Source organism: Hibiscus syriacus, unplaced genomic scaffold, assembly GCF_006381635.1.
Source record: "Hibiscus syriacus cultivar Baekdansim isolate YM2019G1 unplaced genomic scaffold, ASM638163v2 tig00111098_pilon, whole genome shotgun sequence".
In the NCBI taxonomy this organism is placed as follows: domain Eukaryota; kingdom Viridiplantae; phylum Streptophyta; class Magnoliopsida; order Malvales; family Malvaceae; genus Hibiscus; species Hibiscus syriacus.
Genome location: NW_024062983.1, coordinates 257548 through 284917, shown reverse-complemented (window position 1 = coordinate 284917; position 27370 = coordinate 257548). Strand labels below are relative to the sequence as shown.

The window sequence follows — 27370 nt, the reverse complement described above, 5'->3', positions numbered from 1 at the left end:
ACATAAATTACATAACTTTAAAAAAAGTATCGATCTTTTTTATAAAAAGTATAGACATTTTCAATATAATAGGTAAAAATATGATGTAATAGGTAGCGCTTATATAATGTAATAGGTAGCGTTTATATAATGTAATAGGTAGTTCTTATGTTGTAAAGTATCTATCCTTTTTATAAAAGTGTCTATACTTTTTTCCACTGTGGAAAACATTAATTTAAGGTTATCTTTTGAGTGAGTTTTAAGATATTAATTTAGTAATTATAGGCGTCTAATGATTTATTTTTTACGTTACGATATATATTATTATTAAATTAAAAACAATAAACATATATATTACATATTTATTATTATCTTTGGTTAATATTGTTAAATTTAAATTTTAAATATTATTTTATAAAATATCAAAACAATCAAATAATTTTTTGTGCAAATGAAATTATTAAATTAATATTGTAGGTGGAAAACATGAAACACTATTAAAAAATTAAAACATAAATTACATAACTTTCAAAAAAGTATCGATATTTTTTATAAAAAAGTATAGACACTTTCAACATATTATAATGTAATAGGTAAATTTGTAATGCAATCTGTATAAATATATCAGTTTACTTATAAAATAAGTCAATATAAGCGCTACCTATTACATTATATAAGCGTTACCTAATATGTTATTGTACTTTATAATATTTCCGGTTAAATAATATAACATAATCTGTCTAAATTTTAACCGATCACTTATTTAATTGGTCACTTATTTAATCGATCACGATGTATATTAACCGTTTTTTAGACGCCGTACCACAGAACTACCCCTTTAATGACCCTGGATTAAAAAACAACTTTAGATCCTCCTATTAAAGTGAATGAGATTTTGTCCTTTTTACAGCAAGAAGAGGAGAGAAAGCTCTTGGGCTGACTGATGAGCGAATTCTTGTGCTGATGGCGGCGGTGGTGGAAGGGGTGTTAAAATGCCGTCGCTGATGGTGTTTATGGAAGTGGTGGAACCAGCTCTAGCAATGACGTGACCATCTTAGGATTCCCACTCATAAAGAGAAAAGTTGGCACCTTTTCTTTACCCAAAAAGAAAAGGAATCATTTTTATTTTATATTTTTTTCATTCGGGTTTGATCTTTATTTTTTTTCCTTTTCGCTTTGTGGTACTGGTTGAACTTTGATCCCTAAGACTGTTGGGATATGTCTGAGCTGATTCAGTTCTTGCTTTGATTTTCATCTGTTGGCTTTGAGTTGGTTTCCACATTCTTTTTCTTTCCTTTCAGTATCTCAAGTTTTAAGCTTTTCCGGTGGATGCTTCTGTTAAAATGAAATATATGTTAAAAAATTCTAGTTGATCTTGAAGTTTTCTTTATTTTGTGTTTTCTGGGTGTTTATGTTGATTCGTGGAGTTTGATTTGATGTGAATTTGCATATAGTTGAGCTGAGATTTGAATGGTGAAGAAAAAGTTTATTCTTTTTTGGTGGTTGATATATGATTTGTTCTTTTCAGTTGGATATTGAGAAATTGGATTTGGTACCCTCATAGAAGATGTCACAGAAGAGTATCATGCGGTCGTTAAAGGGAATGAAAGATGCGATTGGGAACATGTCAAAGAGGGGAGACCAAAGCAAGCTTTGGGGTAGCCGGACCAGATCCTATGTTGCTCCTGATGAAGCACCATTGGAACATGTACTCACAGAGCAAAGCCCTTGGGCCAATCTACCACCTGAATTGCTCTTGGATATCATCCAGAGGATCGAACAGAGCGAAACCGCTTGGCCTGCTCGAGCTGTCGTCGTCTTCTGTGCTGCAGTTTGTAGATCTTGGAGGGAAATTACGAAGGAGATTGTGAAGACTCCCGAGCAATGTGGAAGACTCACATTCCCCATCTCATTGAAACAGGTTAAAACTCCTTCCTTGTTGGGTATGTCATGTCGACTCCTTTAGAATAAACTGCTGGAGCCTGGATGTTTAGAGGTTAGCTAGATTTATGTCAAGGGGAGTGAAAAACTTTGCTTGGATATATTGATTGTACGCATATTTTCCGAAATTTTAATCATTTGTTGGGACTTTTCTGTCATCAAATGAGCACTGACTTATAGTTTAATATATGATTTTAACTTTTCGAACAATGCATATAGAGCTTAAGCATTTATTTTTCCTAATCTGCTGTGTCTTCCATACACTCAACAATAACTCTCAAGTTGGTGTCCGTGAATAATGGTTGTGACTATTTTCTTACTCTTCGATTTGTAAGTTCATTTATGTATTATATTTGTGCTAATGAACAGCCAGGTCCTCGGGAGTCTCCGGTTCAGTGCTATATTAGAAGGGACAGAACAACTTCTACATATCTTTTGTTCTGTGGTCTGGTGCCTTGTAAGTCATCTTGTTATGATATCCTTAGTTACTAATTTCATTTATCTTGTACATCTATATCATTTTTATCTTAAAAAAGTTGCTCTGATGGAGAAGTTAGTATGACATTTTAGGTTTCTTTGATTGGAAAACTGTAAATGTAGTGTAGCATTGCTTTCGGAAGCAACTTTGTGGCATAATCAGGGTTACTCAACCTTCAAGTAACGAGGCTTGCCTAGTTTTAAAGAGGTACTCATTTGTGTTGCTTCTTTGGTTTACAGCTGAGGGAGAGAGAGATAAATTGTTGTTGGCAGCCAGAAAGGTCCGAAGGGCAACGTGCACAGATTTTGTTATATCTTTTGTTGCAGATGATTTTACTAGGGCGAGCAATATGTATGTTGGTAAACTAAGGCAAGTCTCACCATTAGATTTCTCATTCTTATCTGATTTTTCCTCATGTCTATGACATTGTGATTTCTTTTTAGGTCTAATTTTTTGGGTACCAAGTTCACTATATATGACAGTCAACCTCCATGTGACTTGATAATCCCGTCAACTACTCGACCTAGTCGTAAATTTCACTCTAAGCAGGTGTCTCCAAGATTACCTGCATGCAACTACAGCATTGGTTCTGTTACCTATGAGCTCAATGTTCTACGTACACGAGGACCAAGGAGAATGCATTGCATTTTGCATTCGATTCCCATCTCTGCTATTCAAGAAGGAGGCACTGCTCCAACACCATTAGCCCTCCCCAAATCCTTTGATGAACAACTTTGTCCCTTGAGTTCAAAAGGAAAGGATCTGATCATAGATCCCATCTCTCCAAGCCTCTCAGCCACACCAGTATTCTCCTCGGGCTCAGCAGAACCATTAGCCCTTAAAAACAAGGCTCCTAGATGGCATGAACAGTTACAGTGCTGGTGCCTTAACTTCAAGGGGCGTGTGACAGTGGCCTCTGTTAAGAATTTCCAGCTTGTTGCAGCTGTTGAGCCATCACATAATGTATCACCTGAAGAGCAAGAGAAGGTAATCTTACAGTTTGGAAAAATCGGCAAAGACATCTTCACCATGGATTATTGTTACCCTCTTTCTGCTCTTCAAGCTTTTGCAATCAGCCTAAGCTGCTTTGACACCAAACCAGCTTGTGAATGATCATCACAGGTTGAGATCTACATCACTGATGTCACCATGGATAATTAGTATCCTTCCTTCCTTCCTTGAATGCCTTTGCGATCTACCAAACAGCTGTATGCGGAACTGGTATATGAATGAGGATTTGTTGGTAGGAGATACATATCTTTCTCCTATAGAATGCTTCCTGTATTTTTTTAGTACTGTATTTATGTTCAAATGGAAGCTTTTTGCCTGGTCTTGACTGGCCGATATATGCTGTTTGGTGCATGACTTTTCTGATCATGCAATCTGGCTTGTCTATTGTTTTATCATCTTAGAATAAGAACTGAATTAACAGCAAGTTGCCTATATCTTGTATTATTTTCTTATTAATAATCTCGAAACGAAGATATCGATATGATAGTTAAACCTCACTTCCAGTTACAACAAAATAGAATTCTTCCTTCTCTGTGCTGGGGAACAGTATTTCATTGAACAGTGACAAACTCATATATCTACAACCTTTTGCACAAGGGAGTGAACACTGTCAGTGTCAATATCGCCTCTTTTTCTTCATATTCATCATGTTATAGATTTGTATAATCTTATCTATTATTTCTTAGTTCTGAAGAAGGTATATGGTTGCTTTCTGCAACATGTTTTTGTTCTCTTCAATTTAGACAACCTTCCACATTTCATGTTCAATGTCCTTTTGCTCTCCAATTCAGCTGTTAGGCCACATTTATTACTATCTAAGTTTATATATATTTGGAAATCATATATAATCATAAAATATGTATTCGAATAACGTAGGTATTTATGAAAGTTTTGCTTCTATATGTTTTGATTCACAGGTACCAAATAAAAAATTCTGTTGGTCAATAATTAGTCGATATGTGCCAATGTTTTCAAAACCGGACCGGACATTGAACCGGTGAAGGTACTGGTTCATTGATTTAATCGGGTTCAACCGCGGTTGAACCGAATTTTATATAAAATAATATATTTTTTAAATTTTACATAATATTCAAAACAATATTAATATATATGTAACATTTTTTTTAAGTTTACAATATTAAAAGGTATAAAAATATCACAAGTCATAACATGTATAAATGAAAAACCATAAAATCAAGTGAAACAAAATGATTCAAATCAACTACAACATAATATTTAAGGTAAAACATATTAAATAATAAATATAATTATACAACTATAATAAAAAAATAAAATTGGGGCTTAAAAAAATTATAATAAATGATGTTATTTGGTTTAATTGTTTTAAAAAAAATAATCACACATGGCTAAGAAACATAGAAGAGTATCCCAAAAGTTTAAAGAGTAAAAATATGAGAACAAAACAATCTCACATGGCTAAGAAACATAGAAGAGCATCCCAACTTACTTCTATAAATAATAGAGGTAATTTGACATTTAAAATCATGGAGCCTTTTGGTGAGCACAAAGCGAACTATTCTTTCGCTTCAATTGAGCTCAAATTTTAGGCTTCAATTGGGCTCAAATTTTAGGCTTTAATTGAACTTCTAATTTTTTTTTGAGTACGAGCCTTTTCGATTTCAAGTTTTAATATTATATTTCGAGTTGATAATTTTTAGCTCGTGAGTTTTTGAGTCGAGTTGAGCTTACTTTTAAAGTTTTCGAGTTCGAGTCGAGCTCAGCAATACTCGAATTTAACTCGGCTCGTTGAACAAACAACGTCGTTTGGTTTAATTTTTTTTTAAAGAAAAAAAGTGAACCGGCGGTTCAAACCGGTTTTGCCGGTTTTCAGCCGGTTCACCCCGGTTTTTCCGGTTTTCAGCTGATTCTTCCGGTTCTTTACCGATTCTGTGCTAATCCGGTTTTGGGAGTTAACCGGACCGGACAGGCCACCGGTTCACGGTTCAACCGGTCGAACAGGCCGGTCCGGTCCGGTTTTAATAACATTGAATTATGTGCACTTGTGTGCCCCAGGCTCCAGCTGCAAACAGCTGATACTAACAGCAATATAGTACCAACTGTTGAAATTCTCACGGAAACTTGAGAAGCAAGCATACGAAATTCTAGTACGCTCTTGATTCTTTTGGTCCGTACTATTGCTTTGCAGGTACTCAGCATACACCAAACACACACATACCCGTATCCAGACAACCCCAAAATTTGAAAGAAGGGACTATAGAATTTAAGCATATCATATGTAAAACTGAATGGAAGTGGCAAAGTAAAAAATTTAGCTTCGCGGTAAACAGATAAGAAAACTGATATCAAAAAGGGACACAGATCCACCACGTTCACCGAGGGAGTCGGAGAAACGATAAGAAAACTGTTAACGGCCTCCTCAATGATATCAAGAATGTTAGGTTGTATCTGATTCAACCGCCTTTTGCTTTTAATATTACCAAAGAGAGTTTGGAGATTTGCAGGCAAGTTGGGCAGTTGGCTGGGCCATTTCTGTCATTAGCTCCCACTCTTTTCACTCATCTCTATCACCTTTGTCGCCCCCTCAACAATAACTTAAAGTTTCCAACACTATGCCTCTGTCATTTTCTATCCCCATCAGCCTTTTTTTAGGGTAGTCTTAGTGTGGTCCTTTATGCTTTCTCTCCTTTCACAGCCAATAAAGACATCCATATTCATTGCGTTGGGCAAACATACTGACAAGAAACATATCTTTAGTCGTTATACAATGCAAACATAGTAAAAATTATGATGACTAATGATATAGATGATATTTTATCAGAATAGTAGTGACTATACATGAAGAACAAGAGTTTGTTCATCGAGTAATTTGTTGGAATTTTCCTAGTATTACGGTCTTTTAAGGATTAAGATGGTGAATAATCAATAATGTCATAAAAAATAACATCTTCATCTTGATACTGCAAGGATTTCAGGAATGGTAACTATCAGAACCTTTGGAATAGTGGCATTTGTAATTGTATTCCCTCTTGAAGTTTTATATGATTCCAGGAATAGTATCTGCAGAAAAAAAAGTGAACAACATATTTTAGCTGATGATTAAGGAATAAATAAATTGAAAATGGTAGATGTTTTTGCTAGCTGGAAGAAGGGAAAAATATGAGTTTATATATATATATATATATATATATATATATATATATATATATAATGGATTTTGTTTATGTACAAGTATGTTGTACCGGCTCTTCATCTTTCATGTAGCGTCTGTGTCGGACGTATATCCAAACACGTGTCGAGTACGAATGTATCCAACACTTACAATGGATTCCAAGTAACATAGATGAACAAAAATGGAATTGGAATGGAAAACTAGAGTAAGATTGCTAGAGCTACCTGTTGATGTTGGAGGCAAAAATTAGTTGATCATCCTTAATGAAACCCCATATTGTACATGTTGGAAAGACCTTGAGGATCCGTGTTCCAAGTTGAGAATGGTTGGAGTTGCTGCAATATGAGAGGCATTTCAGAACATCATACATGAAATCAGGAAAGAAGAGTAGCTAAAATTATAAAAGTAGGACAATTACAGTCATGCTGGATGAGCTAGAAACAGAAGGACTTGCAATTCCTTCAGCTCCTGTTTGGGGAGGAAGCATTGACTCATTTAACATGCAATTTACAGATTGATTTTGCAATGGATTCAACTGAAAGTAGGGCAAATCGGCCGTTTCAGGTAACTTAGCGGCTGCTGGAAAATTGGCGACATAAGCAGGAAACTTCATTGCATGATTATTTAAGCACAAGTCAGTCATAAAAGAAGTCACTTGTTATGCAGAGAGAGAAAGGACAATTCAGAAGTCTGTTTTCTTACCTCTTTCATAGGTAGGGTTTCAACACTTGAATTTAGAGCAGCAATTTTCATAGACAAGAACTGCAAGTATATTAAATTACAACTTGACAAGCTTAACAGAAAGATAATGTACTAAAATATTCATGGCTAATAATATCAATAATATCTATCTTACCTCAACTTGTCTTTGGAGAGATTGAACATAGTTGATTATTTCATCAAGCATTCCAGCTTTACTTGTGATTTTATTGCAACCAGGGACTAGATCTTGCAAGCATTTCATCTTCTTACTGAGCTTTTCCCTTCTGGCCTGTACATTACAGACAGATAAGAGGACATACCAGTTAAATTACTAGGAATTTTCCTTAGCAATTTCGACTTGGAAACTAAAAATTCGAAAACGTTTTCGGACTTACTCTTTCAGCCAAGCTGTGACTGTCTGTAGCCTGACCACGACGTGCTCTTACATGAATGTAATCCGGTTTCAGAACCTCAGAAGCCTTGGAGCTCTTCTTTGAAGAATTCCTGGAAATTTCAGTACTGCAGTTTGCTTTCACCTCAGATTCCCCTTCCCCTTTAATCCTCTTATCTTTGCTTTTATGGTCTGCAACAGCCTGTACATCAAGAGACAAAGGCATTAATGACACTATATAGGATTGCTTTGATCTAGTAATTAACATGACTTACAAAAAGCAAATCTTTACCACAGTTCATAACCTTGGTATCATAATGATCAAATTTATTCAGAAGTTCGCAATTCATAATAACCAGAAACTGGAAAGAAAACGTGAATAAATTTGGAGTAAACCTCAGCTTTTCTCTTGTTAAAGCTCTCTCTGCCAATGCCAGTGGCGGATTCCATTTTCTCCAGAATCAAATCCTCTCTTTCCTCTTTCATGACAGAAGTATTGAGAGCTGACATCTGACAGCTAGAAGTCCGAAAAATACAGTAATTTGTAGCAGCCTCTGGCGGCACCAAATCCAACTTTTCACTGTCACCAAACTCTGGTCCAACTACCGGAAAGTTCACAAATTCCTGAAAATCAACACTACCCAGAAAAACTTCTGGCCTTTTCAGCTCAATCATTTGTGCACCACCTAAATTGCTCCCAATCAGACCCTGAAACTGAGGCAATGAGCCTGCACATAGTTCAACAAGATTGTTGTTTTGGACCACATAGTTTTGCTGCTGCCATTTCAACCTTGCTTCCATCCCGTTATAGTTACAGCTTTCTAAGGACTCCAGCCTATGTAACATCTCTAGTCAATTCACCAAGGAGGAGAAATGAGATTCGTTTTGCTTCCCTTTTTAAACTTTTCAAGACCCCTTTTTTTCAGAGAAACAAGAAACTGCTATTGTGAAGATGAATTTGCAAAGGATATATAATCATATTTATAAAGAAAAATGATTTGGATAGAAGGGTGGAAAAGAATCACAAAGAATGTAAGCCATTAACGAGAGCTTGTGGCCAATGGGACCCAGTGACATAAACTCCATGTGGGAATGTCAGTTTTTAACAGAAAACGAGAGGCTTCAAAACATGGTCGGGTGTTTCGGGTTCGGGTTATGGTTATGGTTGAGGTCAACATTTTCAAGGTTCGGTGAAGGTGATTCAAATGAATCTGTGATATTTGGAGGCTCCCAACTGCAGATTAAATTTTTAAGTTTGGTGAGTTTTCATCGTCAAAAAAGACTATCTCTAAACAAACAATCAAATCAAGTTGTTTGATGAACCTTCGAGTTTTCTTACATATCAAAGCAACCAACATACATAGATACTCAGCAACATCCTGTGACTGATTCAGGTACAAACTTGTTATATGCACTTTCACAGGTATTTATTTATACGAGTTTTTTATATAGCTTAAGGCTCAGCGATGATAAGGATAAGGGGACGCTGGTTCATAAAAAGCTTTTTATTTCCCAGGACAAGAATATTTGCATGGAGATATTGAATGGATTATATGCGTGACCCACCGGCAATGTGTGACAATTTAAGGCAGCATATCAGCAAATCCCCCCAACCTGCTTTTTCTTCTCGTCTAAGAATACATGATACATGACAGCATGCATCTCCATGTTCTATTCTCAATAAAATTAAAGGTTGTAAGATGAGTTTCGACTTTTAGTACATAACCATGTATTTAGGTTATATATACATATTTCAATTATACTTGATTTTTTCTTGTACGATAAACCCCAGAGCATCCTAGAAGTTCTTTTATGGTCTAATTCCTTCCTAAGCACTATTTAAGGATATACTCTCATATAAGGTCTCTCTTATATTTAGTTTAGCTTTGTTTCTTTATTGAATACCACTTTTATACTTGAAATGATGAACAAGTAATGTATAAAGTTGATGATATTATGATAAGAACAAAGTCTAAAATGAAAATTTTAAATATGAATCGTTAAATTTATTGAAATATTTTGAATTAATATCAACTTGATAGATTGTATAGTTTTGAGGATTTGAACTATTATTATATCAACTCATATCACTATTCTCGTCTAATATTTTTTTTTGGATAATTAAATTTTATTACCCAAAGGAGGCAGAAATATGCTACAAAAATCAGTTCTGACAGTGAAAAGAAAAGTCAAGGGTATTCTATGTACAACCAAAATTAAACTATACCCCAATGATTACAAATATCCAAATTAGTGCTATCTAATCTATTGATATTTCTATTGCTTAAATGAGAACCTATAATCTGCTTAATTTCAAGAATGATAGTGTCCTCGGATATGCAACTACCCCTGAAAAGCCTTCGGTTTCTTTCCTCCCATATAATGTAGTTGAATGCGCAACAAGAGAGTTTGAGGATGATAGTAATGAGAGATTTACCTTTCCATGTTGTTGTTGCCCATATCAGTAAATTAGACCAAGTGAAAAGAGGTTTTTTGATACTTGAAAGAAGAAGATCAGAATTCCATATTGAAGAAGACAGTTTGCATTCAGCGAACAGATGGTTTCTGGTTTCGCATCCATCAGAGCAGAGAATGCACTGATCATTGGTGACAAGCCCGAACCTAAGAAGCCTCTCTTTGGTGGGGAGGCGATCCTGGATTAGCATACAAGAGATAATGTTGTGTTTCGAAATTTGAAGTGGGAACCATATGAGCTTTTGCCAGTGGACTTTACTGTGATTAGGTCGAACCTTCTCCCAAATTTCTTTGGTGCTGGTGACTCCTGATGAAAGTAGTGGGTACGCAACACTGCGAAGCTTCAAAATTTTTCTAAAACTCTAGCTGATAATAGTAGAATCATCTATGAACCAGAAGTTATGATGCTTGATAATATAACAGTGTAACCAAGCTCCCCATAATGAGCCATCCTGGGAAAGAATTTTTTTGATAAGGTGGATCATACAAACTCTATTCCATGATTTAATATCTTTGAGGCCTAAGCCTCATTCGTAATTTGGTGTGCAAATTCTTTCCCAGCTAACTCGAGCTCCTGAAGCAGGAATATCCGACCCTTTCCAGAAATAACGAGAGTAGATTTGCTCAATCTTACAAATGATAGACTGAGGCATAACCAACTGCCTACACCAGTAGTTTGCGACGCTGAAAAAGATAGTTTTGATAAGCTTAAGCCTGCCAGCATAACTCAACTTCATCCTCGACCATTTGTGAAGTTTGGATTTAATCTTATCAATAAGAGGCTGACAACCTTTTAAAGAAAGTTTTCTAGTAACCAAGGGGATTCCCAGATATTTGATAGGCAGAAAACCATGCTTGAACCCAGAAGAATAAATAATGTTATAAATAGTGGAAACAGGAATACCCGCAGTAAATATCTCACACTTGAGAGCATTAAGTGTAAGATGAGTCAAGAATCGTAACAACTCCCATGACAAAATCAAGATTTCCTTTGCAGAAAATTAATAGATCATTAGCAAAAGTAAGATGAGTCATGCCAATTTTCTTATACTTAGGATGTAAACCAAATATCCCTTTATCAGCAACTTTATTAAGAAGTTTGGAGAGAAAATTCATAACAAGAACAAACAAAAGAGGGGATAAAGGGTCACCTTGTCTTAGACCATTGGCTCCTTTAAAAAATCCAACCAAGCTTCCATTAAAGGCAATGGAGTAGGAAGCATTAGAGTAGCAGGCAGTAATCCAGTCGATGAGTTTACTAGGAAGCTCTAAAGCCTTGAGAATAATAGGAATTAAGCCCTAATGGATAGAGTCAAAGGCCTTTTGGAGGTCAATTTTTAGAGCACACCTAGGGGAAATAAATTTCCTCCCATAACCTTTCACTATTTATTGAGCAAGGGGGGTATTATCAACAATACTCCTCCCTTTGACAAAAGCTGTTTGGTTAGGGGAAATAATCTTGGGCAATAAATGAGTGATCCTCTTAACAATGATTTTTGAAATGAACTTGTAAAGGACAGATCATCAAGATATTGGCCGAAAATCTGAGACTTTACTAGGATTAGGAATTTTAGGAACTAATACAATAGTAGTTGCATTGAAAGCAGGGTAGATGAAAGATTCTTGAAAGAAAAATTTGATAGCTTCAATTACTTCTTCTCCAATCACTGGCCAAGCTTTATTAAAGAAAAAAGGAGTATAACCGTCTGGATCGGGAGCCTTATCATTACCTTGGCTGAAAATTGCCTCTTTAATCTCTTCATTAGTAAATTCCTTTGTGAGCCCCTCGTAATCTTCAAATCAAGGAATAAGATGTAATAGACCTTTTAGAAGACTAGTTGAACATACTTTAACTTCAGGATCAGAGGAACCAAGCAGATTTTTGAAGAAATTAATAGCTTCATTAGACATGTCATCGAAGGAGTCTATTCTTCTTCCTTGATCATCAACTAAGACTCTAATGGTGTCATGTTTATTCTTGGTAGCAATGACAGAGTAAAAGAATTTGGAGCACTTGTCCCCCTCTTTCAACCAATGAGTTTTCACTTTTTGTTTAAGAACCATAGCTTCGGCTTCCTCGAGAGAATGAAGCTCTCTTTGCAGATCAAGTTCTGTTACAATGGGTTCAACTCCTCTGAGATTGAGAATTTGTTGTTTTTCAATCTCGTCTCTTTTACTTCTAACCCGAGAAGAAATGTTGCTAAAGTAATTCTTGTTCAGAATTTTTAGAGAAGCTTTGAGTCTTTTAAGCTTAAGAAAAATTTTCTTCATTGGGTTGCCATGACAAGGTTGGAGCCAAGAGTTATGAAAATTGATTAAGAAATTTTGGTGAAGTGTCCAACAGTTGAAGAATTTGAAAGGCTTGGGTTTTTTGAGCTGAATTTCTTTAATTAGAGTAACCAAAGCCATGTAATGGTCAGAAGGACCAGGTGCTAAAAATTCCATAAAGGAATGAGGGAAAGATTCAAACCATTGAGAGTTGGTGAGGACTCTGTCAAGTTTTCTTGCAAGGAAGTTATCTATTTGTTTGTTGCTCCAAGAATAAGTAGGGCCAAAAAAAGGATGATCATGAAGGTCATGAGTAAGCTCTTGGAATTATATCATATCAGAAGAGGAGAAAGAACCTAAAAGCTCATGATTGGAACTTTCGTTAGGATACAAAGTGACATTGAAGTCCCCTCCCAAGATCCATGGGCAGTCAGGAAACCTAGATTCAACATTTCTAAGGTCCTTCCAGAGGCTTCTTCTTGCAATTCCGTCATTGTGACCATAAATCCCAGTAAGCAGAAAGTGAACTTTCTTGAATAAACACTTTACAGTAATACTTTGAGAAGATATATGACATAGTGAAATATCTAACCCCTTCCTCCAGAGTAACCAAATTCTCCAATTCTCGGCATGATCATAATTGCAGAATACATTCCAGTTCTCAAATCTAGAAGCAAGTATATCAGCAGATTTTTCCAGTTTAACTCGGGTTTCAAGCAAACAGAGAATATCAGTATTATTTTAAGTAGTTCTTCTAAGGACTTTTCCTTGTTTAAGAGGATTATTTAATCCCCTTACGTTCCAAAAAAAATAATCAATTGATATGGGGTGAGGTGACTGAATCCCCTTTTGTAACACCCCCAACCCGTACCCGACCCGGATCCGAGTCCGAGGTGTCACAATGACTTTTCAAAACGTTTACTTGTATAAAATGGTGAGTAATTTAAAACTTTTATACATGTAACTTATTCAAAAGATTTTCAGAACTATTCAGAGCTTAAATGTTTTTGCAAAACCGATCAGAGTATATACAATTCAAAACATTAATTACATGTCAACTATTTTCAATATACAAAATATATCTAATTCAAGACATCTTTTCTGATTTGATCTTCGGTAAGAAGTAACTGACATGTCTTTCTCCACTTTGCTCTTTACTCTTCTTACTTCTGCAACCTACGTGTGAAACAATCACATGCTAAGTCTATGACTTGGTGAGGCAAATAAACATGTAATATAAACTATAGCTTGTAATCATGCATGAACACTTACTGCTATCACTCATACCCTTATTCATGTAACAAATCCCTATAACACCTATGCAATACATCATTTCATGTAAGAACATATATACACACATATATTCATCACTCATAATTTCCATCTTTAGCCTTATTTCATTATCAATATTATTATCGTTAATATCACTTAATACATATCCTCTTATACCTAGTATTTTAACCAACAATTGACTCATTTAATCCTACCATCAACATCTCATCATATAAATTATATATACTATCATTCATAGCACAAAAGCATACAAGTCACATGTAATGTGATGGATGTTATTTCTTTATTAGCCCATGTACACATGTGAGAACTATGGATATGTGAGTCTATAGAGGTTGTGCACTAGTGCTGTCACCACAGCTCGTATAAATTGCACCGTAGTGCCACGTAGAATTTTGCACCGAAGTGCCGCGTAGAAATTTGTCCCGAAGGACCACATAGAAATTCCTTAAGAATCATATATATATACAAAGGATCAAGCATGTGTCTCAAAAGACATCACACATGTTCCAAGGAATACATATATGTCACGAAGGACCGCGTAGACCCTCGACTCTTGGCATGCCAACTATACCTCTAGCTCTCAAGACACTTAACATGGGCATTGTCATTTCACATATTCATATATACACATAGAACATTTCCATATGATTCACATTTACATGTCACATAGCTTATATACTTTCTCACGTAGTCCAATAGATCCATGTCATATAACATATATCCCAAAGTGCATATAATCACATATATCATATCATATAGCTTAGATCATTTCTCAGGTATTCATATAAACATACATATCATATCTTGTTCACATATGATCATATATGCTTCATATAACACATAGAAACACCTAGAACACTTTCTCATAGCTTATATAAATTTTCAGAGTTCTTTCATATTACCTGATGCCATATATCATATAGGTATATAATAACTGATATCATATCATCTACCTTATACTCCATTTCTTTGTATTCCCTTAGATTATATAAATTATGTCGTATTTCTAAACATATATCATTTTAATAGTATTTTTATTTAGGTACTAATTTAATCTTTTTACTTAATTCAATTTCATATATTCATTATAATATTTTCATATAGCTCCATAGATATTTAGCATATAACTTATCTTGCATATTCGTATCGTCCCTTTATATTCAAGTTTCCTAATTGATATATTATGTCCATTTCATTCTATAATTCAATTTTATTTAGTTCCCTTAACTCTCATTAAATCAAAAAGCTCTATTATACTAATTCTCATAATAAATCATACCACTATGTACTTGTCCAACTCATGTTTCCATTATGCATATACTATTACCCATGTTTACCTAGTTCATATCACTTCTCATAAACTCACTTTCATCATATTTTCTTATTATTACATATTTTATCTCATAACCATGTATTCACAGTCTTATATTTCATTATCATATTACTTATATTTGTTCTCATATGACTCTTTATAAACATCTATTTCCATTTCCCTACATCTCTTGACTTATCTTCTATATTTTCTATAATTTCATAACTTATTTTATATTCTCTCATTAACACTTAATCATGTTTTTACATAAACCACATGGCACATACAAAACATATCAATTCAGATAATCAAGCATACATACACTCATTTTCAACTCATGCCTTTAATCATGAATTCATATATATAACACTTCAGGAAATAGACTCATCGCAAGTCTTATTCCCATCACACATCATATACTATTGAATATGCACTCACCTGGCCTCACTAGTCAATCTCGATCTCTAATCTTTCCCCTGATCGATCTTACTTGCCAAATGTTCCGGAATTGTCATATGCTCAGAATCTACATAACTGTACATTTTAAGGTAATTATTAGATACCTACACCTTGCAATTGGATACTATCAACTTAAACAAACTTATTAAACCCATATTTTCAATTTTCCTTTAGGGGGTATCGATACCCTCATGACATTCTGGAATTCTGCTCGTTTGAGAGGGTATCAGTACCCCTTTGAATGGGTACCGATCCCCCTAGCCCAGAAATCATTTTCAACTACGAAAATTCACTATTCCAACTTCAATTCTTCATATTTCAACCCCTTTTATACTCTTAACTCAAATATACATACTTAAACTAATTTATACCCATTTATGTCATCTAAACCTCAAATTCTATTCTCCAATAAAAATCAATATCATACCAAATTTTCCATGTTACCCAAACTTAATTCTAACACTTCTAGCTTCCTTATTCTCATAGATGACAAGTCAAATTCATAATTAAAACTTCAAAAACCTCTTTATTCTAACAATTCATTTCTACACCCTTCATATAATTTCCTCTTTAATTCACTATTTGTGATGTTTAAAGCTTATATAAGCTTTCCTTAAGCTTATATAACACCCAAAGAATCAAAACCAACTTATAAATCCAAGAATTAAACAACTGAAATTATACTTACCTTTGCCATGGAGCTTACGGGAAGAGAAGAAGAAGAAGGTTGAACCAAAGCCTCTAGACTTTTCTATTTTTTTCATCCATTTCCACGTGCCATCTCCTATATAAAGGAGAAATAAAAAATTTTCTTATGGAATTACCATTATACCCTTCAAACTTTCCAAAAATTACCATTTAATCTAATACTGAAATTTTTCTATTTAAATCCTTGAACTTTTAACTTATTTTGAAACTGAGCATATAGTTTTCAAAAGTTGCAATTTAGTCACTGACCCTGATTCAGGATGTTACACATTTTTTACTATCTACTGTTGCACTTTTAGCTTTGTCAAGATGGGATTTCTTTTTAGCTTTGAGTTCTTTAATCAAATATGCAACCCCAGAAGCTACAACTCTTGGTTTTTTCCCCCTGAATCCTAGGCTCCTCTTCAAAAGAATTCAGAATCTCAAATATGTTAGTGGAACCTGCTAATGATTTGGAGGAATTAGCTCTTGGAGGTTTACCTCTACCCCTTTTAAAGGAGATGTTGACTCTTTATTACAAATAAAAGACTCTAGTGGAATATTGGGTTCAACAAGATCAACATCAGCAGTTTCTTGTTCTTGAGGAGGACTTAAGGGAGGTAAATTTGAGTGGGCAGATAGGGAAGAAGAAGCATTAACAGTAGGTAAGAGATCAGAGACAAGATGGTTTCCTGCTACAGTTTCCTCAAGGTTAAAAACCTTAGCACTAGTAGAAACCTCAGCGTTAGAGTTAAGTAAAGGATTAATGGTAGGAGAAACTTTAGTCTGTGAAGAAGTGGGAAGAGATTCCTTTTTCCTCCATACTTGGCCAGAGGTGGAAGAATTGGGATTAAACTTGCAAGATTTAGTATTATGGCAAAAAATGTTACAAGACTTGCAGCAAGGGGGAAGCCATGGGATATCTACTGAAACAGAAGCTTGAAGACCATTGTTAAGTGAAACATCGATAGACTTAGGAATCGTATCAGTAGCCCCTATTTCAACATAGACCTTAGTGTATTCCAATCTTGTCTTAAAAGCTGTGATAGAATCCATAGACAGAGGGAAACCTATGCCACTAGCAATGTAACTCAATCCATCATTATAGAATAGTTCAAGAGGGACATTGTACAAATGGAGCCAAATCGAAATTCTGGATAAATCAAAGTGAAGTTTTTGCATATTAGGTTCCCACTGTCTGAGAATTAAAGGTTTATTGTAAATATGCCAAGGCCTGTTTTCCATTACCCATTCATGAGCAAAATCAGATTCGAAGGAAAATAAATAAAGATTGGGTCCAACGTAACTGACCTGGATATAAATCAAAGTGAAGTTTTTGCATATTAGGTTCCCACGTCTGAGAATTAAAGGTTTATTGTAAATATGCCAAGGCCTGTTTTCCATTACCCATTCATGAGCAAAATCAGATTCGAAGGAAAATAAATAAAGATTGGGTCCAACGTAACGGACCTGGATATTGGAACCTTTCAAGGAGTTTTTCCATAAGCCGTCAATAATCCTCTGAAGAGTTGTAAAATTTGGCGCAGAACCCAGAAATTGCCCCACGAGGGAGTGCTTCCACTCAGAAATCCCACCTTCGAACACTTCAGGAGGAGGATGAACAGTCGGGACTCCATTTCTCACGTTTGGGGGAAAATACTGGAGTTGATGATTAGAAGAGCATCGGAACAACTTACGCCAATCCATTGAGGAAACACTATGAGCGAGGAAACAAAAGGAGATTGAGGGAGGATCGATGGGAAGACGGGGAAAACGTCGGAGACGCTGAGGGAATCTCAGAACCCATTAGTCCAGCTAATGTGCACCGAGAGAACTCTGCAATCGTGCGCCGACATTTCAAAACCCATAGCTTTCTTGTCATATTTATAAATTTAAAAAAAAATTGACTCATCTATTATCAAACCCATAATTAACTTATAGCATACCCAAAAAATCACACTCTAAAAGGATAGCCTATTAACCACCTTACCCTCGCAAATCACTTCTCATCTGTTAGATAAGTTGCAAAATAACTTAGAAATTTCATTATATTCTTCCTAAATAACAAATAAATGCAAATGCTTCCTAATGAAAATGCCACGGGATTGAGAGGATTGACAGTTTCTTAAATTATATTTTAATCCACAAAGAAAATTATCTGACCTAATTAACCCATTTATCTTAACTTCTCGTGCATAGAATTTTTTTTTTGTTTTGTCCCATAATGGTAGGGTAGGGCTCAAGAGAGCATGGGTATAGGGTATGTTGGAGGGACCTTCACCAACCTCATGTGGGTATGTCTCCTAAGTAACTTTTGCAGAATAGTAGTTAATCACACTAACAAAACCCATTATACCAACGATAAGTTAGTTTATTAAGATGATACACTAAACTTTTTAACTAAGAGTAAAAATTTAATTCTTATCATTAATGAATAGAGTAAATAGAATCGAAAGGATCGTTCTTCTTTAAAATATTAAAATTAATTAATTAATAAATAAATCGGACTATGTATTATAAAAAAACAAAACCCCACCATTATAGGCTATTGTCCCTTGCCAACTCATTGAAGTAACATACCAATGATCGAAAACTCGCCCATCAACTTCATTTTTAATTCTACTTCTGCACAATGTATTAAGGTCTATGATTGCAATTACTGACCTTAGCTCTTAGTGGGCCCCAATTCAAAAGGGTGGATCAATTATAATAAAGACAGGAAACCATGCATTCTGGATATGAACTTATCATCTCATCTGTGGAGAAGTTGAATATGCTTCAGTTTCAGCCACTAAACATTGAGAATGAGAAGCTAAAGATATTTTCTTGGAACTAAGCTTTAAAATTATGATTTTGAAAGCACAATTTGCAAGAAAGCAACATGAAAATGAAAGTGGTTAGTGGTTACCACTGTTTTCATTACTCGTATTCCTTTAGACTTAATTTGATAAAAAAGGGGGAAATAGAAAGGATAGAAATTGGAGGAAGATAAAATGGAACTAATCTCCTTATGTTATAATCGTTTAAAGATTTTATTTGTGTGGCCCGATTCTATATTGCAAGTTAAGTTTCCTTTGGGAAAATACCATTTGCAAAAATGAAAAAAATTAACGGGTGCCATGATACTTGTTCCGGAGTCTATAATGATAATGCATGTTTCTTGGATTAATATTTCTACTCGAATCTATTAGAAGAATAAGGTCTTGAAGATTCAAAGCATAACTATTCTAAGTATAATATAATTGAATTCTTAAAAAGCTATAATGTTGCTCCCTTTGATGTTTCAAATTCGAGGTCGAATCCTTTTGAAGAGAGGAAGAATGATACATGCACCATAAGGATCCCATCAATGGAAGATGGACTAACTCTTCCAATTGATCCACACGTCCAAGCCTTGGAAAAGAATACCATAATAGTAGCATACTTGCAACAATATTTTGAATGGGATCCAAACATTATTTGGTCGACATATCTTCTGGAAATATGACTGGTTGTCTCTTAATTTTCCAACAATACTTGAAACACGTTAATTTGATGTCAAGAACTCAAGATACGTTCATTTTAGTAAAGATAGCGCATGCAAAAAATCTTATACGTAATTAATACATGATTTTGTAAATATCACAAATTTATAATATTTTTATTGATCATTTATAATATAATTTAATATAGGATGATACACTATCTTTTATGATTATATTTATTATTTGATTAAAAATTAGAATCAAAACATATTTAATTTATTATTATTTTATTCCTAGTCATTTGTGATTAGGAGGGTTTGCATGACAGCTATCCATTAACTATCGTCGCATATTCATCATACAACATCATTCACACTACTTTCTCCACAAATCTAAGGAACAATTTTGTCGAATCCCTAATTTTAGCTAAGTTTTTCCTATTCTATTATATTTGTTATCTTTATTTTTCTTTTTATTTTTATTTAATCTTCATTATCATAATTTTGTTTTCTATCTTTGATTTCCAACAAACCCTAATTCCCTCAAACTATAACTTTGTCGCCGCCCTCTTTCTCTACATCCCCTTTCGTTCTTTAATCGAGTCTAAATTATTAGGTTTGATTCTTCAACAACGAGCAATTTTTATTACTCAACTACCATCCCCTATCATGTCATCGAGTAAATTGTTAGCTTGATTCAATATGTTAATAATTGTCACTTGAAACTGAGGTTCTTAAGTAATTAATATGAGTCTGGTAGGCTTAAAGGAGCGAAATTTGAGACTGGGAGATACGCAGCTAAAGATATGATGATAAAGTTGGAAATGGTGCCCCCAAGGACCGAGGATACAACCAGTTTCGCTCGTATGAACCTGGGCTGACACCTCTTCCCCCGTAGCGGTTATCTTGGTGCTGGCAAGTTTTCCTTTGGGTTTGAGTTTTTGGACTTTTCTTGGGCCTCTTTGTATGATTTATATTTTTGGGCATTGTTAACGTCAGCATCTGTACCGAACATGTTTTATTGGGGGAAAAAATAAAGGATTATAGGTTATTTTATCCGTTCAAATGTCTTCAGCATATTATTTTTGTACTTCACATCTTTAAGAGGGTTTTAGAAGCATCTTTGAATCTTTGATATTTGGAGAATTTCGAAATACATAAATAAATGTTTTTGAATGAATGATCTTGAATATCTAAAATCTCTTGAGAAATTGGGAATTACCGACATTACTTTTGATATGTTTAACGGAGTCAAATTAACTTTCAATTGATCATATTCACTTAACCTGCCAGCTTACATGTAGCCATAATGACTCTACCATAGCAACAGCTCCAAGAATCACTATAAAATCCCTCAAGGCCTAAAACAATATCGAGAAAAAGAGATTCAACCTATATGAAACCACGCCATCCTTATTCACATCTTTTCTATCTTTTTATATAGACTGAACACTTGAGCACCAACAAAATATTGATCCATCACCGATTGTAACTCTTCGTTCATATCAAAATGAATGAATTACTTATAACCGTTATAATTCATTTGATTCTACTAATAAAGGTAACTTTCTAAATTTAGTTAAAGGCTCAAGATATTTTCAACATATATTAAAAGTGCATCACTACGTTAAATTAAATTTCACATATCATTTTACACTATATATTCAAATAATTTTCAATTTTATTGGGAAGAGGTTTACTTGGTGTGTTCCAAGGTGTGAATTAGAGGCCAATTTGAAGGTCAAGATTCTAAGAAATGAGTGGTTTTGGACATGGCCAGAAATCTTAAAACGACAAAGTGCATTACCGTATGTTCTGAGAAGCACAGTGTCCTCACAGACTGGGAACAATCGCATATGCAAACACAAAGTAATTGGTCCGTCGTATTCACAAATATTTTAATCAATTTAAGTAAAGTTTGAAAAGAAAAATGCAATATTTATTAAATATTGGATAAGTCTCCGATGACAGATGAAAGCCCAGCTGATTTTTTACAGATAATGCTGCTGAGAATTTTATTTCGTAAAATAATATATTATCGGATTTATTTTTTTTAAATGGGGTGATTGTTATAGTACACACCAAAGACGCATTGCACTCCATACGTCTCTCCCCTTTCCCCCCGAAGACGCATTGCACTCCATGCGTCTCTCTCCTCCCCTTAAAGATGCATTGCACTCCATGCATCTCCCTCCTACATGCACTCCCCCTCGCCCGTGACACCACCCCTGCATGGCAGTCTGCATGCAGCAATAACAGCTGCAATAATAGCAGTAATAATGCTCCAATCACAGGTTGGTTGGGTTGGTTGAGTAATAATGGGGTTGGGTTGTTATTATATAGGGGAGTGTATGGGAGGGAAGGGGCATCGGGGAGAAGAAATAAAAACAGGAGAAGGAAGAAAGAAAGGAAGAAGAGAAAAGAGGAAGAAAGAAAAGAAAAGAGAAAGAAAGAAGAAGAAAAGAATAAAGTTAAAGTTGGTTCATACTACATTATTCGACAAATTTAACCTGGTTAGTTTTCTTCCAAAATTTTATTTGAGATATTTGACTATTGATTATTATGTTAATATTATTTTTTATAAATATTTATTATTTTTACAATTGTTGTTATGTTAATATTATTTTTATATTGTATAATATCAATTTTACGATTTATGATCATAGTGTATCATAATTTTGCTATTCTAAATACAAATTTTGAATTTGTAGAGAAAATTATCAACAATTTTTTTAGTATTGTCCATTATAATGGACATATTATGCAAAATGAGGCTGGAGTTGTTTTTCAGTCTGAAAGACCTATAAATATGATGTTTAAAAGGGGCATCACATTTGTATAAATGAAGCAAAGGATAGAAAGGAAAATCCGAGATACATTTGATGGTTTGAGGTATAGGTTCATGGTATGTCCCAATTCAATTAGATATGCTGTAGTACCAGTTGAAGATGAAGATGTTATTGGAACCATGATTGGGTTACATGATTCAACAAATATTTCAGTTATTGAGTTATTTGTTGATGTACGTAAGATATATGATGTTCCTGGGTCATCAAGAAATGTGGTTGGAGATTCATCTCAAATGGCTTTCAGAAGCGAGTTTGAAGACCCGACATACAGTTCGATAAACAATTTTATGGCGATATTGGAAAGTGGAAATGAAGTCGATGGAACATCCGCATCAACAGAGTACAAGGGGAGAAACATATATAACTCAGAATTGACTGTTGATGTTGATAATTTTGACCGTGATGATTCTAGCGAAGACGAAGAAACTAAGGAACCGGTTTTGGCCGACGATGATAATTTTGGCCGTGGTGGTGCACCTAAGCTGGCCACTGATGAAGTTCTGACACCATATCAACCTACCCCTCACATGTACGAGATAGACTATGATGTGATGAGGGCACTAGAATTCCCAGACATGCCACATATACCTCCATTACCGAATTTATCCGGCATTACTTGATTACTGCTTGTGAACCACATTATCGAATTTATCCGGCATCAAAACTCCCCCAATCAACTGCAAGATATATGCTCGAGTTGCATATACAATTTCTTCTTGGGTACTATTTTCTTGGAGTTGAAATTGATCATCCAACCACGACAGCTTCAAACGCCACCCTTTTAAATATGAGCTTACTGTCGTCTGCCCTAGAAACTCATTGCAAAGTGTTTCCACGGTATTGTAATCATTTCTCATCACCACCAGTATCCTATTTTTTGGAACCCCAAGTTGGAAGCCCACATCTTCTAGGGTTATCGTGCATTCTCCGCACAAAAAATGAAATGTATGTGTTTCTGACCTCCAACGTTCAATCAATGCACTTATTAAAACCGAGACCAACTTTTACTCCCAAACAAATGTAACATAATAAAATTCAACCTCTTCCAGGTGATCTTCAATCAAAGTGTGTGGCTAAGTAAGAATATTGATCCAATGATGGAGGAGTCACTGCTCGTCTTCCTATAATTATAATATTCATGATTAATCATAAAATAAACTTCTACCATTTACTAATAATATTTTTATCTCAAATAATAATATTTATTAAATAATAATAACACCATCACTACCAAATGGCTAGAAATAGGTTGAGCATCAAGATTAATTAGTTGATTTTGTTCTGTCATTTCAACGAATCTGTAAAAAAAATAATTTTAATAATATTAACAATTTAATATAAATATTATTATAAACGAAACTAATTTAATCTAAACTCAGTAAGATATTAAAACGTCAACAAAAAAAATAAAAAAAATTAATTTACTTGATTATTTTCTTCTATTATTCTTCCTTCCTCTTTTCTGTTCTTTTTTCTTTCTCATGTTTTTCTTTCTTCTCCCCGGTGTCCCTTCCCTCCCATACACTCCCCTATATAATAACAACTCAACCCCATTATTACCCAACTAATCCAACCAACCCATGATTGCAGCATTATTGCTGCTATTATTGATGTTGTTATTGATGCATGCAGACTGCCATGTAGGGACAGTGTCACGGACGCATGCAGACTACCATGCAGGGGCGGTGTCACTGGCGAATGAAGGGTTGTGCATGCAAGGGAGAGATGCAAGGAGTGCAATGCGTTTTCGGGGGAAATGAGAGAGACACATGGAGTGCAATGCGTCTTCGGCGTGTACTGTAGTAATCACCCTATTTGAAGAAATAATTCCGAGAGTACATTATTTTACGAAATAAAATTCTCAATAGAATTATCTGAAAAAATCAGCCATGAAAACCCATTTTTTTCTTTCCTCTGTTTCTTCAGTTGGAAATTCGGAGAGCAGCAAGAAGTTACTTCAGATTCCAGGGTCTTGGATAATTAAAATAAACTCCAGTTCATATAGCATGAAAAGAAAGAAAAGCACCGTCTCGTTTTCATATATAAGCTAACACGTTACATCAGGAAAAACAGTAAACGAACAGTGCTTAAGTTTGACGATGCGAAACTAAGACCATATAGACATCGACAACATCCTTATTGTGAAACGTTCCAGTCATTGCCTGCATGATCTTGACAGTCAATGAGGTGCTAGGGTTTCTTTTCTTCTTCTTTTATTGTCTTCTTATGAATCTTATCTTCTAAAGTCGTGGGCAAGGCTTGTTGGCCAAGAAAGAAAAGGGAATGCCCAGTATCAGAATCTCAATCAAATGAACCAGAATACATTGACGGGCGACGAGAAACATGGCATTTTCTGGTTTTGCGGATGATGAACCCATGAATACATTGAAGCCGCTGCACCTAATGAGTTGCTGGCTTTTGCTGCTCTTCTTTCTTCTTTCTTGAATCGAATTCCACAAGCATTGCAAAGTGACTACAATTAAACAAAAGAGAACCATGAAGATTCATTGAAACTGTGCTTGTTTTTAATGAAACAAGTGTTTAATTGTAATATCTCTATATACCTTTGGACCTCTTGGACCGTTCCTCCAAAGTGGTGTAGAAGTGGTGTCACAATTAGCACAACGGCGAGCTAAGAGAGCATCATTGCCCGAGATGCTACTGCTATTCCCATTGCTTCCACGGCTACCTTTTGCACTTTGCTGCGAACAGTGTATGTTCTTGTCCTGCAAACAGAAGCTAGAAGAGTGACGCTCATGGCGGAAACGCTTGTTGCCGTTGTTTTCGCAAAGCCGAGTAGATGGAGTTCCCAACGAGAGAGTGCAATCGACGGAAGAAGACGATGAAGGGGACGTGAAACGGTGCATGTCTGTTTCATCGAAATATTTGTGGTTCGGCATGGAAAAAGGCACCGAGAAGGAGTTGCTTTGGCTATGATGAAACACACCACATGAACATAAACCGAAAGCCATGTTTCCCTGAGAATTACTGCACCTGTGCATCATTTCACAATTTTTTCCGTTCCCTATGATTATATGTCACCCTTTCATCGTTCAGAATGTTGACGAAATCAACCAAAAACTGCAAATGAGAGAAAACATAAGAGAAAAGGAAGGATAGTGCAATTGTAAAAGAGAGGGGAATGTGAGTTTATAGTACTTAAAGGGGAATGGCAGTGCCGTACTATCGAGCTAGTCAAACAGTGAAAACGGAGAGGGAAGTTCAATAATATAGTGTTTGAATAATTGAAGTAAGAGAGGTTAATGGTACATACGAGAGTGAGAATGACAAGAGTTGTTGTCGTAGCTCTATAAAGCTAATAAAATGGCAAAATACCAGTCAGCTCCTGCAGTCCACCTTGTCGTCAAATGCAAATGGACAGAATGAGCATAATTCGTATACACCCAAAAATAAAATAAGTGGAATTATTCCAAGACAACAAGATCTTGGAAAACTTAATACATTAAAAGGGAAAAAAAAGAGAGGTGTTAATAGATTATGTTCTTGTTCTTCGTCTAGAAAAAAAAAGGAAGTAAAGAACCTTGAACATCAAAACCATTAATCCCTCCATTATCCAAAGCAGCTAAACTTGCCTAAGCTTGGTCTGGTAACACTGGATAAAGAATTTTAAATAAGGTTATAGCATACATAAGTATATAAAAATAATTTTATATACTTGAACAAAAGACGTGAAGAAAAAACAAGTCGAGATGCAACCATGAACAGTTTTATAATCTACCTATCATCGTCTTTTTGTCATTACTGAACATGGTTCACATGCAATAGATTAGCTTTTATTTTGTTTCTAGATCACTACATCTTTTGTATAAAAAATATTATAATAATTAATTAAAACTTACTCCCCATGTAATCTTAATTTTTGTTTGAAAAAAAAAAGGAAAATGCGAAACTTAAAAGAAAAAGGCACAGAATGCGTTGGGATAGGGATGGTTGTTATTTACAAGGAGGACGATCCACTGCCACTTTGACTAGGAAATACGCAAGAAGATCTAAGCCTGGTACAAAAACTCACTAATACTAAAAATACCAGTGACTATATTCGATTAACTAACATATGTATTGGGTGTCAATTACCTTAACAAACATCAATAAATTTTAATCTTACTGAAAGCTTCCGACATTCCGTTTTATTATTCCCGTTTTCAGAATTTGTTGACTGGTCATCCCCGATTATGGTCAGCTTTGCAATTTTAAAGTGTAAATTACAATTTCCACCTTGGCCTTTGTCCTATTTGGTCTGCCAAAATAAAGCGCGACAGACGTCAGACTCCTTCTTTCTTTAGACATGAGACATGACAATCATCACCAGATTTCCGGTTAGATTTTGCCATGTGCCATTCGGATCGAATTCGGTTGGGATCATTTAGGTTTAGACTTAATTCGGGTCAGGTTTGGGATAGTCAGTTAATTTTATATTTTAATTTTATTCCGATCAATGATAAGTAGGGTTGAGTTCAAGTCGGATGGGTTTATTTTGGGTTTCAGTTTTATTTGAGTATATAGTAAGTCGGATCGGTTTAGAGAAATAAATCCATTGGCCTACAACATCCCATAACCAGAAACATGAGGATGGATTATTCTTGCTTGAAGCCCCCGGTTGAAGGCTCCATTGACGAGGATAAACTAGTGGTCCTTAAAGATTGCATTGTAGGTTGGTGCAAAAACTTCTTGAGGATAAAGAGTTAGCGATTAAAATGCACAAAGAAGGTATTATAGGCCCGAGGATTATGAGGTTGAGTGGGTTGGCAGTATCAATCATCTTTGAAGATGAAGCAAGAAGGGATGAGGCTTTAACAAACCAAATCTGTGCATTGGAAAAATGTTTTGAGAAGGTGGAGGCTTGGTCTGAAAAGCTTCAATGTAGAAGTCGCCGTGCGTGGCTCTCGT

The 27370-nt window shown here is 35.0% G+C and overlaps 3 protein-coding genes and 1 long non-coding RNA gene across 8 annotated transcripts; 2 read left to right on the top strand and 2 right to left on the bottom strand.

The window, feature by feature from the left end:
* The first annotated feature begins 1176 nt into the window (after positions 1-1176).
* On the top strand, positions 1177-3574 carry LOC120153135 (tubby-like F-box protein 5). 4 transcript variants are annotated; one of them, XM_039165132.1, is made up of 5 exons: positions 1177-1311; positions 1502-1900; positions 2290-2377; positions 2638-2767; positions 2842-3574. In XM_039165132.1, the coding sequence occupies exons 2-5, from the start codon at positions 1547-1549 to the stop codon at positions 3509-3511; spliced, it is 1242 nt and encodes a 413-aa protein (XP_039021063.1). In that variant the 5' UTR covers positions 1177-1311; positions 1502-1546; the 3' UTR covers positions 3512-3574. The 4 variants fall into 4 exon arrangements, with proteins under 4 accessions (XP_039021063.1, XP_039021065.1, XP_039021064.1 ...); XM_039165134.1 differs by having other exon boundaries at positions 1216-1236; positions 1508-1900; XM_039165133.1 differs by having other exon boundaries at positions 1230-1247; positions 1508-1900.
* Positions 3575-5643: 2069 nt separating this feature from the next.
* On the bottom strand, positions 5644-8716 carry LOC120153136 (transcription factor HBI1-like). 2 transcript variants are annotated; one of them, XR_005518764.1, is made up of 8 exons: positions 8050-8716; positions 7658-7855; positions 7417-7551; positions 7263-7322; positions 6979-7167; positions 6785-6895; positions 6383-6448; positions 5644-6123 (listed from the first exon to the last, which is right to left on the bottom strand). XR_005518764.1 is itself a non-coding variant. In XM_039165136.1 (7 exons), exons 1-6 carry the CDS (start codon positions 8497-8499, stop codon positions 6821-6823), a joined length of 1107 nt encoding a protein of 368 aa, XP_039021067.1. In that variant the 5' UTR covers positions 8500-8716; the 3' UTR covers positions 6301-6448; positions 6785-6820. The 2 variants fall into 2 exon arrangements, 1 of the variants encoding a protein (XP_039021067.1); XM_039165136.1 differs by lacking the exon at positions 5644-6123 and having other exon boundaries at positions 6301-6448.
* Positions 6233-19356, top strand: LOC120153137. The gene is made up of 3 exons (XR_005518765.1): positions 6233-6368; positions 17441-17445; positions 19345-19356. It is a non-coding gene; the product is annotated as an uncharacterized LOC120153137 (long non-coding RNA).
* Positions 19357-24735: 5379 nt separating this feature from the next.
* LOC120153114 (GATA transcription factor 18-like) lies at positions 24736-25467 on the bottom strand. The gene is made up of 2 exons (XM_039165113.1): positions 25027-25467; positions 24736-24935 (listed from the first exon to the last, which is right to left on the bottom strand). Exons 1-2 carry the CDS (start codon positions 25465-25467, stop codon positions 24768-24770), a joined length of 609 nt encoding a protein of 202 aa, XP_039021044.1. The 3' UTR covers positions 24736-24767.
* Positions 25468-27370: the final 1903 nt, after the last annotated feature.

Coding starts and splice junctions, on each gene's coding strand:
- LOC120153135 (XM_039165132.1), top strand. CDS start 1,547: ATGTCACAGAAGAGTATCATGCGGTCGTTAAAGGGAATGAAAGATGCG. Junction 1,901..2,289: donor TCCCCATCTCATTGAAACAG/GTTAAAACTCCT, acceptor GCTAATGAACAG/CCAGGTCCTCGGGAGTCTCC. Junction 2,378..2,637: donor GTTCTGTGGTCTGGTGCCTT/GTAAGTCATCTT, acceptor TTTGGTTTACAG/CTGAGGGAGAGAGAGATAAA.
- LOC120153136 (XM_039165136.1), bottom strand. CDS start 8,499: ATGTTACATAGGCTGGAGTCCTTAGAAAGCTGTAACTATAACGGGATG. Junction 7,552..7,657: donor GTCACAGCTTGGCTGAAAGA/GTAAGTCCGAAA, acceptor TGTAATGTACAG/GCCAGAAGGGAAAAGCTCAG. Junction 7,323..7,416: donor CTCTCCAAAGACAAGTTGAG/GTAAGATAGATA, acceptor ATATACTTGCAG/TTCTTGTCTATGAAAATTGC.
- LOC120153114 (XM_039165113.1), bottom strand. CDS start 25,467: ATGATGCACAGGTGCAGTAATTCTCAGGGAAACATGGCTTTCGGTTTA. Junction 24,936..25,026: donor ACGGTCCAAGAGGTCCAAAG/GTATATAGAGAT, acceptor GTTTAATTGTAG/TCACTTTGCAATGCTTGTGG.